This window comes from Poecilia reticulata, chromosome 12, assembly GCF_904066995.2.
Source record: "Poecilia reticulata chromosome 12, P_reticulata-male-v2, whole genome shotgun sequence".
In the NCBI taxonomy this organism is placed as follows: Eukaryota; Metazoa; Chordata; class Actinopteri; order Cyprinodontiformes; family Poeciliidae; genus Poecilia; species Poecilia reticulata.
Window position 1 is genome coordinate 16770022 of NC_088841.1, and position 14524 is coordinate 16784545.

The 14524-nt window shown below is 36.9% G+C and overlaps 2 protein-coding genes across 2 annotated transcripts; both read right to left on the bottom strand.

Moving 5' to 3' along the window:
- Positions 1–522: 522 nt before the first annotated feature.
- On the bottom strand, positions 523–3435 carry LOC103473663 (liver-expressed antimicrobial peptide 2). The gene is made up of 3 exons (XM_008424060.3): positions 1478–3435; positions 1207–1346; positions 523–907 (listed from the first exon to the last, which is right to left on the bottom strand). Exons 1-3 carry the CDS (start codon positions 1541–1543, stop codon positions 886–888), a joined length of 228 nt encoding a protein of 75 aa, XP_008422282.1. The 5' UTR covers positions 1544–3435; the 3' UTR covers positions 523–885.
- Positions 3436–3703: 268 nt separating this feature from the next.
- On the bottom strand, positions 3704–14229 carry scarb2c (scavenger receptor class B, member 2c). The gene is made up of 11 exons (XM_008424059.3): positions 13991–14229; positions 13333–13490; positions 12476–12620; positions 11896–12179; positions 10058–10177; positions 9235–9413; positions 9014–9132; positions 6834–6907; positions 5734–5785; positions 5297–5449; positions 3704–4990 (listed from the first exon to the last, which is right to left on the bottom strand). The coding sequence occupies exons 1-11, from the start codon at positions 14111–14113 to the stop codon at positions 4952–4954; spliced, it is 1446 nt and encodes a 481-aa protein (XP_008422281.1). The 5' UTR covers positions 14114–14229; the 3' UTR covers positions 3704–4951.
- Positions 14230–14524: the final 295 nt, after the last annotated feature.

Genomic DNA, 14524 nt, shown 5'->3' on the forward strand with positions numbered 1-14524 from the left:
AAACATAACGTCACTTTTGGACATTGTTTATGCAGTTTTACTCATTTTAAATAATATTTCTGCTTGTATTCTACATTTTTGTTTTTCTGCACAGTTTTTATGTTTCACAAATTGCAATTAGACTGTTGTATTTTTAATGCACATTATATATAAATGCACACTGAAATTATTTTTTTTATGTCTGTTTATTTTCAAAGTGATCCCTCGGCTAAAAGTGCGCCGTTTCTGACAAATGGACAGTATTTTTATGCTGTAATCCTCTAAAATATATTATTCTTAATGTTGTTTTTTAGATGTAGTTTTCTGATATTTTTTGTTTTATTCTATTCTATCCTATTACAAAGTACTTGGTTGCCTAGAAAGGAGTTACCTAACGTAATCTGGAAAACACTTGTCATGAAACGCATAGGGATAGATTCATATCAAAGAATAATTTGCGTGTTCCTTTTATTTAAAAACTGGCAAGAACTGTGGGGAGTATTTTTAATTTGCTGTAATACTGAAAAAAAATGTACAAGCTCGTGAAAAAGGTAGAGTGTATTTGAACATTTACAAAGTTTACAAAAATATACAAATAAATACATCAGAGGAACAACATGTGCCAATAAAGTCAGAGCTCACAGACTGAGGGTGAACGTTTGTATTGTCTTATCAAACATACATTCAGATTACACAACCAGCCCAGTGATGAGGCTGATGGCGGCAAAGGTTCCTCCATAAAGGCTCTTATTTAAAATAAAAACAAAATAATCACACACACACACACACAAAAAAAAACTTCCTTCACGCCTTTTAGTTTGACCATATCGACAGAGGAGGAATTTCACACAGGCGGCTCCATTTGTTTCAGAGTTGTGTTTGTGGGTCTGTTGTGCAGACGGAGAGTCAGAAGGAACAAATGTTTCTCCTGCAAAAGATAAGCAGAAGCGTTAATTGCAACTTGAACTCTGACTTGGACTCTGATCGCGCCACGCAAAACGCATGTGAACACGTCGTAAAAACCCTCACAGAAATGTGATCACATTCAGATGTGTGAATCACATTAAGGATTCCTTCTCTCTCCTTTAAATGTCATATTTGCTTCCATAAATAGCTAAAAAAAACAGAATGGCTACACGCACACGCTCACTATCATCAGGTGCTGTAGAAGTGGTGACCAAAAATCATTCAAGTAGAGGATTATTGAGCTCCACAAATCGGTTTTACCTGCAGTGGTTTGTGCCACACTCTGAAGGATCTCTGCAGCTGGCTCCGACAGGTTTCAGACTGTTCCAGCGCCACAGCAGCGATCGCTTCGTCCTCTGGATCAGACTGTCCCAGTTGTCAGGAACAGGTACTGAGTTGACCTGCAAAAGTAAATATTTAACCGTTTAAGAAGCTCTTTTATTCAGTTTTTATTTTTTGTTTTTTTAAATCCAATACAAGAATTATTTGTTAACTTTAAAAAAAAAAAATCATAGCATGCATCTCAACCCACCTGAGTGAGACATATAAGGGACAGAAAAACGGAAATGATGATGATTTTTTCCTGAAGCGTCGTCATGCTGTTTGCAGATGAAGCTTGTGGAAGGATGCTGCTTTCCAGGCTTCCTTTGCCTGGTTCCTTGTATTAAATGCTTTAATTGGGTTGGGGAGGAGTTAAGATCTGAGTAATTCCCTCAGTACATGTGTTACTGTAAAGGTGGACGTTTGGCAGAAGAGTTGGCCTGAGTCAGAGTCAGTGATCCTCAGGCACTTATCAGTTTTATAATGACAACCGAAGTCAAAGTTTATCTGGAAGCATCCAAAGTACACTTTAATCTGCTAATGTAGGACAAGTCCACGTCAGAGGTAATATAACCCTTAAAGGGGCTGCACAGCTTCTGCTAAGTAGATTTTATGAAAAATGTCCAGAAATGCATGAGTAAAGTTTGTTTTTTCAGATATCGAGCTATTACAGCTTAGCTTAGCATAGCATGTAAAAAGGAAGAATAACAACTGATCTACTGTTACTCAGAGCACATAGTTATCAATATGCTTGAACTGATTCTCTTCAAGTAGTTTTAAATTGCTCTTGATGGACCATAGATCTCATAACAACCTCTTAACCTGCACTACAGGTGTACCGGACTCTTCAGCATTTCTATGAGCTCAAACTCTTTTGCTCAGTAGTCTGAGCTGAATGCTAGTTAGAATAACATTTTAGACATGCACTATCACCTCATGTTGATAATGTAATCTTTAAAAGTATCCATGATCCATGGATACTTTAAATTTTACACTTTTCATGTGAACTTGTGTTTTCTTTCTATAGTTTATGTTCAAAACTGAGAGTGTGAGGATATGTTTTTTCTACATAATGATAGTTTGTCATTCTTGGGTATGAATAGAATGCCGCATAAATAATAACAAAACACATTTTTAATTATTGGTTTTCCAAAGTCTGTTTTCGATTGGCCCCTCATGACGACCCTGGTGAAAACAGAGCTGTGCTCCGACTCAGTCAGGAGAAACAAAAAAAAAAAAAAAAAAACGTTTTCTGCACCTACTCAAAAAGTTCAATTTGTCGAGGTTCGGGCAGAGATTTTAAAATGTACTTTTTACTTTTATTATGAAGTATTGCTACTGTCGAGTAAAATTCCTGGATGCTCCACCCACTGTGAGTAACTGCACCGAATGAAGAACAAGCTCGTTTTAGCCCACAATTCACCAGACACACACCTGTAGATTTTGGTACGGTTTCATAAGTCTTAGACTGAAAGAAATTGATTTGGGAAAAATCAGTATTTTTACTGATTTTATTTTGTAATTATGTTGTCCATATGAATTGCTTTCATTGTAATCTTTAAAATACCAACATTTTCACATAACTCTATATTTTGGTCAGTCTGATTATGTAATTTTTAAATATTACTTGATTGATGTTATTGATCAGTAACCGTGTACCTTTTCATCCTGACCTGAGTAACGTCTTGGACGGCAACTCCTTCTTTTGCCTGAGTACAAATATGCTAAAGTTCTGCTACTCAGTCTTACTCCAGTACATTTTGTGCCTGCTCCATCCATCTCTGGATTTGGGTGACATAACTGTTCTAGTGAAGCTCCTGCAATGATTTTTGCTTTTTATCTCTAAACATCTGGGACCACTTCAGCACCACCTGCTGTGACACTTAAAGTGAGGACCAGCAGCCCTCGACAGAGTGATCCTTCAGCTAGAACATGTACTGTTCGGGCCAAGATTTCTCCGTCAGCCAAGCCAAGAGGTGGATGTGAAGGAACTGGAGTGGGTTCAGTGCAAGTTCTGCAAGTCAGCCAACAACCAGAATCTGGAGCACAAAGTCGGCACTCGCTTATCTTGTCCTACAGCTGCAGCTATGCTGTGTGAAGTTGAGTAAAAAAGGGGAAATCCAACTTTCCCCAGCCAACTTCAATCAAATTACCTTTTTAACAAAATATAATTTTATTTGTTTTCCCCAAAACATCCCTTTTTAGGTTTGCTACATAGTTGCAGAGCATATAAAGCTCGCCGTCTTTTAGACTTTTACTTATTTACATAAGTAGCAAATAGACCTTAGTCTAATTAATCGAAAGATGCATTTTTGATTCATTTCCGGTGGAAATAAAAGATTATATTTAGCAGTTCATATAATTTTCCCTTCAAGTTACCAGCGTCTTTTCCATGACACTGAACAATTTATCAAACAATATTGTGATGACACAAATCGCCGATGTCTGAATCACTTTTATTGGTCGTGACGAACAACAAGACAAGATGCCAATAACACACACAACCTTTTCTGTTAATTTAATCAGTGATTACATATGTTTAGACTCTTGAGTAGTAGTGCAAACAGTCTCTTACATAAACAGCACAAAACATTAACAGCACCTGTTGGTAAATGGTGACATTTATATTAAAGAAATTTCACAATAATTTTATGATGTTGAATAGAATCAACCAATTTTTTAAAAAATCAGCAGCTTTGAAATCCGCGGTCCCGCTGGGCGACAACAATTCTCAAGCAACTTAACATTTCAAATAGAAAACAAACTTAAAAATACATCAGATATAACACTTCCAGAAAACCTCTTGTACGCTCCGTTTAGCAAAATCCCCAAGAAGCATCATAAAAATAAAATCAAGACATAGTGTTGAATTGAGCAGGATATAAAAAAAAAAAGCAACCTTTGTTCCTTTCCGTGCAAACGCATTCACAGCAGATAAAAACCATCCCTTTATCGTCGAGAAGCAATACTGTTAGGGTTTTATTTCACACATTTTTTTCCATTATCAGGTTCTGCAGGTTGGCGTCGTTTGAAAAGCAAACAAGTCGCCGTTATGATAACTCTTCAACAAATTATAGCATCGTCACTGAATAAACTTTTGAAGCCTTTTTTTAATACAACACATTTGGTTTATAAAAACATACTCATTACGTTAAACCTTTCAGTGATCAGTGTATTTGCACGTTTTCAGTTAACACAAAACCATAAAACAAATTATCTTCTGTTTTTTCGTTTTTTTCTGAAAATGGCATCTGATAGAGGCCAGTTGATTTGTGGACACATGAAAGTGGAAAACACTTTCAGGTACCATTTTGTGTATAAATATAGCATATTCATACACAAATACAGCAGTGTATCTTTGTGGATGTGTAAATATACATTGCAAATAAATTAAACTACCCATTGCATTTATTTGCAATGAAGAATAATAATTAGGTTTAATACTGCTCAGTTCTGCTTGGTTTCATTTGTAATCCCATAATTAGTGGTTAAAAAAAAAAAGAAGAGATTTTAGCAACATTACAGCATGAAAACAATCAACTTTAGTTCTTGCTGTAAACACAAAATTTCTGAAAGCATTACAATATTGAAAAGGCGTGATTCTGGTTATGAGTGGCTGCCTAAAGGTTAGGAGTCTAGATGTCAGATTATTTTATTCCATCGTCCTCACTGGTTCTGCTTGGTGCTACGATGAGATCAGGGGCTGACGTTCTGCTTCAGTGCTCTGAAAAACGGCAACACGTTACACAATTTGTGAGCAAACGACAAACTTTTAACATGCAGAATTTGTTATTCGGCGTTCGATAATTGCGATGTCTGCTGAACAAGTATTTGATGTTTCTGAATTGCTACAATTTTGCTATTTTTTAAAAATTGTAATCCACCAGACAGGAGTTTTTGCACCCAACTCTACTACTCCTGATTCCCAGATTTGTAATTTTATTTGATCATATAAATACATTTAAACAAAACCGTTGCACTGCCTCTTGCGATGACACAACTCTATTGATTCTTTGCGGGGCAAACTCACCTCTGGGACTTTCTGTCGACACATCAGCAACATAAAGATTACTCCCAGGACGATGCCAAGACCAATCACAAGAAATGGGATATTCTCCACCACGTTCTTCTGGACATTGACCCTCTGCAGCTTCTTGGCCGATGCGTCGTCAATAAGAACGCTCTGGTGGTAGAACAATGGAAGATCTTTACTTTTCCATAACCGTAAACAAATTATTCAGATAATACTATAAATAAATGAAGTTTAAGTTGAGATTATTAGAATTATAAATGATTTTTGCAAGTTCAAGGTTGATAATCAAAGCCATTAAATACAACCCTAAAATTATATTAAAGTGTAAAACAGAATAGTTGTCTTTCAAGTAGTTTCTAAACTAATATGAATTAAACTAGGTTTCTAATGAATGGCTGCAAATGCCACACCGGAGTCAGAAAGTGTGTTTTTACCTCATTAAGATACACCACAGGGAAAACCACAGTCCGCACATTTCCTGTTTCACTATAAGAGAAGGAAAAAATATATATACATATAGAGATCATGAGGGCAATTTTATTCCCATGTCCAAAGTGTGAAAAAGGGAGAAAATGTAACAGGTAAGTAAAACGATAGCCAAGTGGCAAACGTTGCCAAAATGATATTACTTATGGAAGCTCAAATGGAACAACATTTCATAACACAATGCCTACCAAAGATAAAAGTAGTGATGCTTAAGTCCAGATCCAATCCGAGTTCAAACCAAGAAGATTTACATCAACATTTGTCCAGTAACAAGAGAAGACTGAGGTAGACGCAGAAATAGGTTCTTATTTCTCATCCGTTGAGCAAAAAGAGTCAAAACATTGGTCAGTAACAATGTTCTGACCAACATTATTAATGATTCTGAGTCTGCCAATGTCTGTGTTCCCAGAACACATATGGTAACAAGCTATGCATGTGTAAAAAAAACAGATGCATTAAACAGAAGCAGCTGAAAGTCTCACTTTCCTACAACACATTTTTACCCTAAAAAATACATTTTAAGCCAATTAATTGAATTAATAAGGGATATTTTTCAGTGTATCTTTAAAGATAGTCTAAACATTTATCTCCTTAACTTTCATAATGACACCGGCGTCCTCATCGACTGCTGTCTGAGCAGGGAGGGTTTTTGAGGGTGACAGTTAAGGGGTTAAGACATTTGCAAAGCACAGATTCTAAACAGAGGACTTCTACATATTTAAATATAACATTTGAACGTCAAACAGCTGAAACAGAAAAAGTGACGAGAAGAAAAAAAAACAGGAAAGTTCTGAAATGATCCCACAGCTGCTTCTATCAGATGTCATATAGACTCATAAACAAGTGAGAAAAGTCAGGCCAAAAGTCCACTAATCATGATGATGGTGGCAAAACTGCTTTTTTATCTCACTGGCAGACGGCCCCTCCCAGCTACGAATGATCATTCAGGTGTGATGGTTTTATCAAAAGTCAACATGAAGAAGATCGTATTAATCCAACATCCAGGGAGTCATAAGTGACAGACAGCTGAAGGAAGTGAGTGGATTACCTGAAGTGTGGGATTTTCTCCACGTAGACATTGATCTGGATACGTTTGGCTACCTGTAGGATGATTCCTGTCAGCTGTAAACACACAATCAGAATTTGTCAGGAGGACACGGAAGAGACAATTAATACTTATTGTCATACCTACAGGGCGAAGACACATTTTTATATCAAAATTCAACATTTTTCCAGACTCAGTTTCCCAGAAATATCAATCTTTTACGTAACAGTTAAAGGATAAATACGATAGTTCACTACAAATTTATGACAGAGATTAGACTTTAATTGAGAATCAGAAAATACTACAACAGGTAAAAGAGGGAGTGAACGGGAGGAAGGGAAGAAAGGATAGATGAAGGAGAGATCAATGGATCCACAAATGGATGGATGGATGAAAATGAAAAGAGGACTTACTGGCGATGTAACAAGAAATAAAGTCTAGTAAGACCAATAATGTACGTACGACTTTATATTTATCCAGATCTGGAAATGGAAATTCCATAATTTTCCCAATTGTATATTAATCCTTAAAGAGTAATCTTTGAAAAGGAATACCTAATTATTATTTATTTTAAATAGTCTCCATTTCTACCAACTCTTCTCCAGAGTGTTGTAACTATTTTTGCTTTACATTATAAAGGTTGGTTGGCAGACAAGAGAAGTAAAACCATCAAGTAACAGATTTCTCTAATATATATATATAATAAGTTGAGACTCAAAGCAGCAACCTTGTGATTTAAATGACAGCCGCCGTACGTCTTGGGCTGCAAGCACCTCAGTGTTTCAGTCTTCCACAGGAAAGACTGAAACACTGAGGTGGAAAAACAGCTTCCTGGCTCTGAATGTTCAGAGGACTTTGAACAAGGACTCAAGTACAGAAAGGAGGCCAAACTGGGGATAAACAGTAAGTTGTTTACAGAGTTCAAACGTGTAACTCGCACGCATAAAAAGCTTATGTCACAGCTACTTGCAGGTTTCTTTTGCTTTATGCCTGTGCATGAATGTGCATTTTTCATTTTGCAGATCTGAAACTTTGCATCAGTGCAGAAAGTAATCAAATTAAATCATAACAACTCTCTAAAAACTGAAAACGAAAAGCAGTAGTGACAAAAAGGAAGCTACGCAAGATGCCAAACCCCCACCCAAAAAAAACCCATTTTAAATCAGACCAATTTTTTGTCACATAGTTTGGTTGTGCAACCAGACAAAAGTTCACATTTTGGAGAAGGTCACACTTTTATTTTTAGAAGTCCATGCTTCTATTTTTAAGAAATATTGGTCAATATCCCTTGTTAGCTTTGCAACTAAAAATGTTTACAGAACTTTGTACTAGTAGATTATTTATGACAAATGTCGTATTTTGCTAAATATGTCAAGGTTTCATGCAATGAAACAACAGCAATGATGCAGAATACAGTCAGAAAGAACGAAAAAAGCATAATATACTATCATTTATCAAAAAATTGTAAAAAAAAAAAAATTGAAAACTGTTGATCCCTTTCCTTTCATCTCACCATCTTTAATTATTAAGAACTTTGCATTGGTCTCTCAGATAAAATCCTATTAAAACACATTAAAATTTGCATTTGGAACATGTCAAAACAATGCAAGTACTTCTGTGAGTTACTGTATACCTGCAATGTTTCCTGCCTTATTTACATGCAATACCCACTAAATCTGTAATTTCCCTGAGCTTACAAGTATTTTCTTGTCCTAAAATTGTTTTTCTACCCCAAGACCAACCAGGTTATTACAGTACAAAAAGCTGATATCACCTATCAGTTTATCTTTGGTGAGAGGTTTGTACCAAGTACCGCTACTTTAATTTTTAACCAGTTTCAAGGCTCAGCGTAAACAAGCAGATGCAAAACTGAGATATTTCACCACCTAGTGGTGTCATTTTGTACTGCACATAGTTTAAAAGCAGATGGGCCCCTGAGCTGGAGACAATATCCACTAAGGGAAAGTTATTTTACAAAGGCAGGATGTGTCAGATTAAGAGGTAGTCCTATACATAATTTGGGTATGAACTGATAACACCAACTGATGAAGGTAGGTTTAATATGTCCCTTGGTCAGTAGCTCCATGTTGTTCCCATTATACTCTATTAAAGACTGTATTGTATGTATATTGTATGTAAGCGGTAAGTTAAAAAAAACACAGTGAAATAAAGTTAAATCGTACTGGGTTGATATCGATGGCAGTCTGATGCTTGTCCTTATTGGGCCTCATCCCAAACACATCCTGCACAAATTTCTCATCAGCCTGGTAGAAGTGCGGTGAGGACATGATGATGGGCGCGCCTAAACACCACCAAGATGAGATTACGGAAGCAGATTATAATTAGCCAGATTTAATCAAGAACCGAGACTCCGTGTAATCGATGGCGTATCCGCACCACCAACCTTGTTTACACACGCTGACATTGAGCAGGCCTGAGCCCAGGCAGTTTCCAGAAGGAACACAGAAGCCCGAGTTGGCCGGGTTCACGGTCTGATTGGCGAAAACTTCGAAGGGGGGAACAAAGCGATAGCCAGGGATCTCCTTCACCGTCACGTCGTTGGTGTACACGGCATACAGCGACCTTGAAAAGAAAAAAAATTTTTTTTAAAAATCACACGCCGGGTCGTCTTTGGTGGCAGAGATGATTATATAAAACTGATATGCAGCGCAGAGGAACAACTGCATTTATTTTGCACACTCAGGTTTTCAGGAAACCATCTTAGAGAACAACAGGTTTTACAATAAGCTCTCCAACGTTCACATGCATCCTGGCATTTATTGTTTTAGTGAACAAGATAAGCAGGTTTTAGGCCCACATGCTGCACCTGCTGGGGTTAAACAAAGCATTAAAAAGAAGGTACCAATAATTGTGCTGCACATGAGCACTTCCTCCTGCTGATCTGAACTAACTCAAGATGAAGTGGTATTCTTAATTCTTAATCCAATCCTCGCACCAAGATAACACTGTGGATAAGGCTTAGGAAACATTTTACTAAATGTCTTTAGCCAACACCGGGGTCAGAGGTTAAAACCAGATATGCTGCATGAGTAGAACGGGTCATGAGGGAAAGCAGAAGCTATATTTTATACAGAATTGGAAACATAAAAAGGAAAATTACTTAAAGGTGCACAGTTTTTTTATTTTTCACAAAATGAAAAAAAAAAAACATTTTATATATATTTATATATATTTCCGGAATCATATTTGCTGTGTCAGCACCTCACCTGCACAGGTCAGAGGAGAACATGTAGAGGACTTCATTCTTGCTGATGATTGGGTGGAAAGATGCTCCGTTGGTTCCATTGATCATATTGCACTCGTCAGACGTCCACCAATCCAAGGAGCTGCATTCGCAATCCAAACATTTACTTTTTTTATTTTTCACTGTAATATTTTGTCATTTCAGAGGCTAAAAACAGCGTGCAGCTTTTAGACGGCCTGAGCTTCACTACACTAAAAAGGGTTAACAGACATACAGCACCCTCTGCTATAACTGGCGCTTCTGGCAAAGATGTCTGAAACACATCTAAATAAATTCCTATTTTATTTCAGCTAAATTCAATTCCAGTAAAATAAATGTAACTGAAGTATCTATTTTTAAACTTTTCATGAAAGTTGTTTCTTTTTTGCCACTATATAAAGTAAAAAAGACTATAAAGGAGGCACAAAAATATTGGTGATGAATCAGATGCACTCCAATTGTGTAAAGCTAATTAATACTAGATAAAAAGAGGGGGAGCTTGAAGGCGTCTTGCTTCACTGTGACTCGGTACGTTATTTTTCTGTGCCATAAGCATCTCGTTTTATTATTTTTTCACCATAAGGGTCAAATTAACAGCTTAAACTATTGCATTTTTTGAGGAAAGTGAAGCATCTGCAGTGTGGTGTGAAATTAAGTGATGTTATTGGGTCACTATTCAGTCACTAATGTGTTGATTCTAAAATAATGGGAATGTGGGATTTAGATGAAAGAGCCAGGACGCTCATGTGGAAGATATTCTGGAGATTCAATTGTGTACTGAAAACAACGTACATTTTTAAATGGGTTTTTAGGCGATACTTGAGTGTTATTTTCTTATGGCAGAATGTCTTCCAATGAAACAAAAGACAGGAGGGTATATGTAAAAAAAAAAACAAAGGATGAATGTGGAAAATAATCTTCATTACAAAATGTAAAGCATGGTAAGAATCTGTGATGCTGTGGGTCTCCTCCTTTTCTCATCCTGGCAACCTTACTAAGATGGCCTGGTATATAGACTCTGTAACATTTCAGAGCTTTTTATGCATAAATGATGTGGCTTCTGACAGAACATTGAAAACAGATCACTGTTTGAGATTTAAGCACAATACTAAACTAAAACAAACAACAACAAAATCAATACCAGAAATAAAATCAACCGTCTTCCATGGCCCTTTCAGTCACCAGACCTAAATCCTCTGAAAAAATGTTAAATAGTGGGCTGAGCTGGTGAGAGGATTACATTAGAGAGCACCAAGGACTCTGGACAATTCAGACAGATTTTTCAAATAAAAGGGTCAAAGCTTCCTCTCCTCTCTCCCTCTTTCTGTCTGTATATTTTAAACTTGTGCAATGATATAAAAGACTAAAGGCTGCCTGCTGGCAAAAGAGGAGGGGAGGTTAAACAAAGCAATAATAAGAAGGTACCAATAATTGTGCTGTACATGAGTGCATACAAAAAAAAAACTATTATTTGCAAACTAAATAAATGCACTCAAATTTAGGGTTTGATTTTTCAGGTCGAGATTATACTACTACAATAACAATAATAAAGAAAGTTACACTGTGCTGTAAATGTTTTGAGATGATAAACTCAAGCTGCATCGCACTGGAGAACAACAGCTACTTTCACTCATATGACCCACTTCATTTAATACAGTCAACAACCTCAAGATTAGTGATTACCCAGCTGTAAGTATTATTGGATCAATAAATACTGATCCAATAACTTGTTTATTCAAACCTCAGTGGATTCATTGGTTTACTGATAGATGAATGACTGCTGAACTAAAAAAAAAAACAAAAAAAAAACAAAGTCTCTACCTTTTCCCATTCCATGTGTCCACTCTAGCAAAGTCCTTGTAGTTCTGCTGGCCAGTAAAGAACATATATTCTCCATCGTTTGACGCATTCGTCTTGTAGAAAAGTCCAAAAAAGTCGTCCAGCTCAGGATCAAACTTTTTGAGAGCTTTCAGCAGGCCGTCTTCATATCCCCATAGTAGCTCTCCCACAGTGTGGGTGGTGAACAGGCCGATACCACTGGATCGCATGTAGGCGGAGATCAGATTGGCTACAACCGCATTGGCCTTAAATCTTTCCATTACTGTCTATTGGGGAAAAAAAGTAGAAACATTAATGAAAACATCTTTGAATATTCCCTTTAGCACACTTGTTGATGAAGGTAAAGGTAAAAATTTCAGTTAAAAACCAGTTGCATAATAAAGATTTTTGTATTTTTTACTTAAGTGATTTGTTGTTTCTAAAGTTAGGTGTTTTCCTCTAATTTAAAAAATATATACATACAATCTGCAGATATTTTCATGTAACCAAATTACTGCACAAACAAAAAATATTCCTAGTATATTTTTTGCAAAAAAAAGAAGAGGGGATTTCTTGAACTCACCATAGCAGGGATGTTGACCGTCCTGATGAGGTCACTTTCAGGACCTCGGGACATGTTGCGCTGAAAAATGTAAGTTTTAGGATTGACTGCCGCAACTCTTGTGCCGTTTTCCTGGAAGACCACCTCCTCCATGGGCCGATATTCTCTGTGTTATGAAAAATTAGACAGACAAATTACATTCTGGTTGTAGTTTAAGGCCAAATAAACGGTAACACCTTCAGGCTGCTTTCTAAACTTTAGCTATAGTATCTTGCAAAATATCCCTATTCCTTGTACTTATCCACATTTTTCTGTATTTCTGTGTTAGATTAACAGAAAGTGATGCAGAGGTATAAAGTCCCCTGAGTCAATATTTTGTAGAACTACTTTTCACTGTAGTCACACTTGCATGTGTGTTTTAGTATGTTTATGCATTGAACCAGACAGGATTAGAAAGCAAATGAAACCCTGACAGGAAGTAAACATTGTTTCCCTAGATAGGTTTCTAGGGATCGCTGCAGCGATCGGTAGGCATTATTAAACCAAAAGGAACTGAAACAAAATGTTAGACTGTGTTCACTTTAATTGCGTGTTGCTTTCTGTTTCTTGGCACCTCTTTGCTTTCACCTCGTCTTCCTGCAAAGCACGTGCTTATGAAAGACTATCATTTTTTTCAGCCAATCAGATAGAACTTATTTTCCAGTTTAACAACTCAAGGGGATTTCATTATATATATATATAATCATTGCTCCATTTCCTCCTCACCTATCTTTAGTTAAAGATAAACGTCTGTTTCGGGTATAACGTTTTATTACCATTTCTCAACTTTTATACTTTACCCTGGCAAAATTAATAACTAAAATAAGCCATCTTCGCACCTATATGTGTAAGGTCCAATCTCCGTCACTGCTGGTCTTTCCCCAATCAAGACCTCCGCTGGGTTCGTGAGATTGAAGAAGTAAAACTGCATGTAGATCGGAGCAGGAGGATCAACCCAAACCTCAAAAGCCTCTGTTCCATTTCTCAGGACTACGTCCTAAGCGGGACAAAGGGCAGTAGGTTAAACGATCTGACCAGGGATGAATCATCTGCACATGATGAATTGTCTCCCGTCACATGACCAGGAAAGAGTGAATTTATCCTCATCACTATGAGGTGTGCATTCAGTGCAAGAAGAGAAGCATGACGCGAAATACTGAATCCTGTTAAAACTGCACGTGAATTTTTGCGATTATTCACGTGACCTGCGATGCTGTTCTATTAATCAACATTAGAATGGCTTACATAATCAGTCTTAGAATTAACAGACACGCAAAATTTAAATATTACTAAATGAAACTGATTAAATGCGTGCAGCATTAGCCGTAACACATTTGGCCAAAGCTTTTAAAAGCAGTGCAGTATAAATGAGCTAAAGCACAAACATACTAACAGTCATGTTCGCAAATCTACTGTTTAAAAAAGACACGCGTGAGTTAGACCACCTAGGAGTAATGTCAAGCTAAAAATAAACATTAGCTTATTTTAACTCCTTACCGTTTTAACCTTCGACTGTAGAAAATTTGGAAATGCCTTGGATAAAACTAAAGATATCCCCACGACCAGCATTAGTAAAGAGAGCGCCCCGATGATGTAGATGAGACATGGTTTCACCAGCATATTGTGGCAGCAGCAGAAACCGATAAGAGAGAGAAAAGAGAAGCCAGTGACGGAACTGTTTTTGTTTGGGATCGGAGGAAGCTCCTTTAACCGAAGGAAGTTGCTCGATGAAGCAAAGCTTCACATCCGGAATTAAAGTTGCTCTGATTACCATTTCCGGTTTCGTCGACAGTTGCCGGCTCCTTTTGATCATTCAGGCGTTGTGGTCGCATTGCAACAGCTCCATTAAATATGTTTGATACATTGCTCATTTTAGCAAAAGATATAACATTTGTTGTGGTTTTTAGTAATGGAAGAAAACGTTATCTTTTTTTTTTGTAACAACTGCTCACTGTAGAAGCAAACCAGAAGGGTAGTATCCATCTTGAGTACGAGCACTCTTTGTTTCCAATCCTGACCACACCTTTATTC

Excerpts from the sequence above, each read along its gene's own strand:
- LOC103473663 (XM_008424060.3), bottom strand. The coding sequence starts at position 1,543 with ATGACGACGCTTCAGGAAAAAATCATCATCATTTCCGTTTTTCTGTCC. Across the intron at positions 1,347-1,477 it reads CCCTTATATGTCTCACTCAG|GTCAACTCAGTACCTGTTCC; the intron begins GTGGGTTGAGAT and ends TTACTTTTGCAG. Across the intron at positions 908-1,206 it reads TGTGGCACAAACCACTGCAG|GAGAAACATTTGTTCCTTCT; the intron begins GTAAAACCGATT and ends TATCTTTTGCAG.
- scarb2c (XM_008424059.3), bottom strand. The coding sequence starts at position 14,113 with ATGCTGGTGAAACCATGTCTCATCTACATCATCGGGGCGCTCTCTTTA. Across the intron at positions 12,621-13,332 it reads ATTGGACCTTACACATATAG|AGAATATCGGCCCATGGAGG; the intron begins GTGCGAAGATGG and ends TTCATAACACAG. Across the intron at positions 9,133-9,234 it reads TGTCAGCGTGTGTAAACAAG|GCGCGCCCATCATCATGTCC; the intron begins GTTGGTGGTGCG and ends GGTGGTGTTTAG.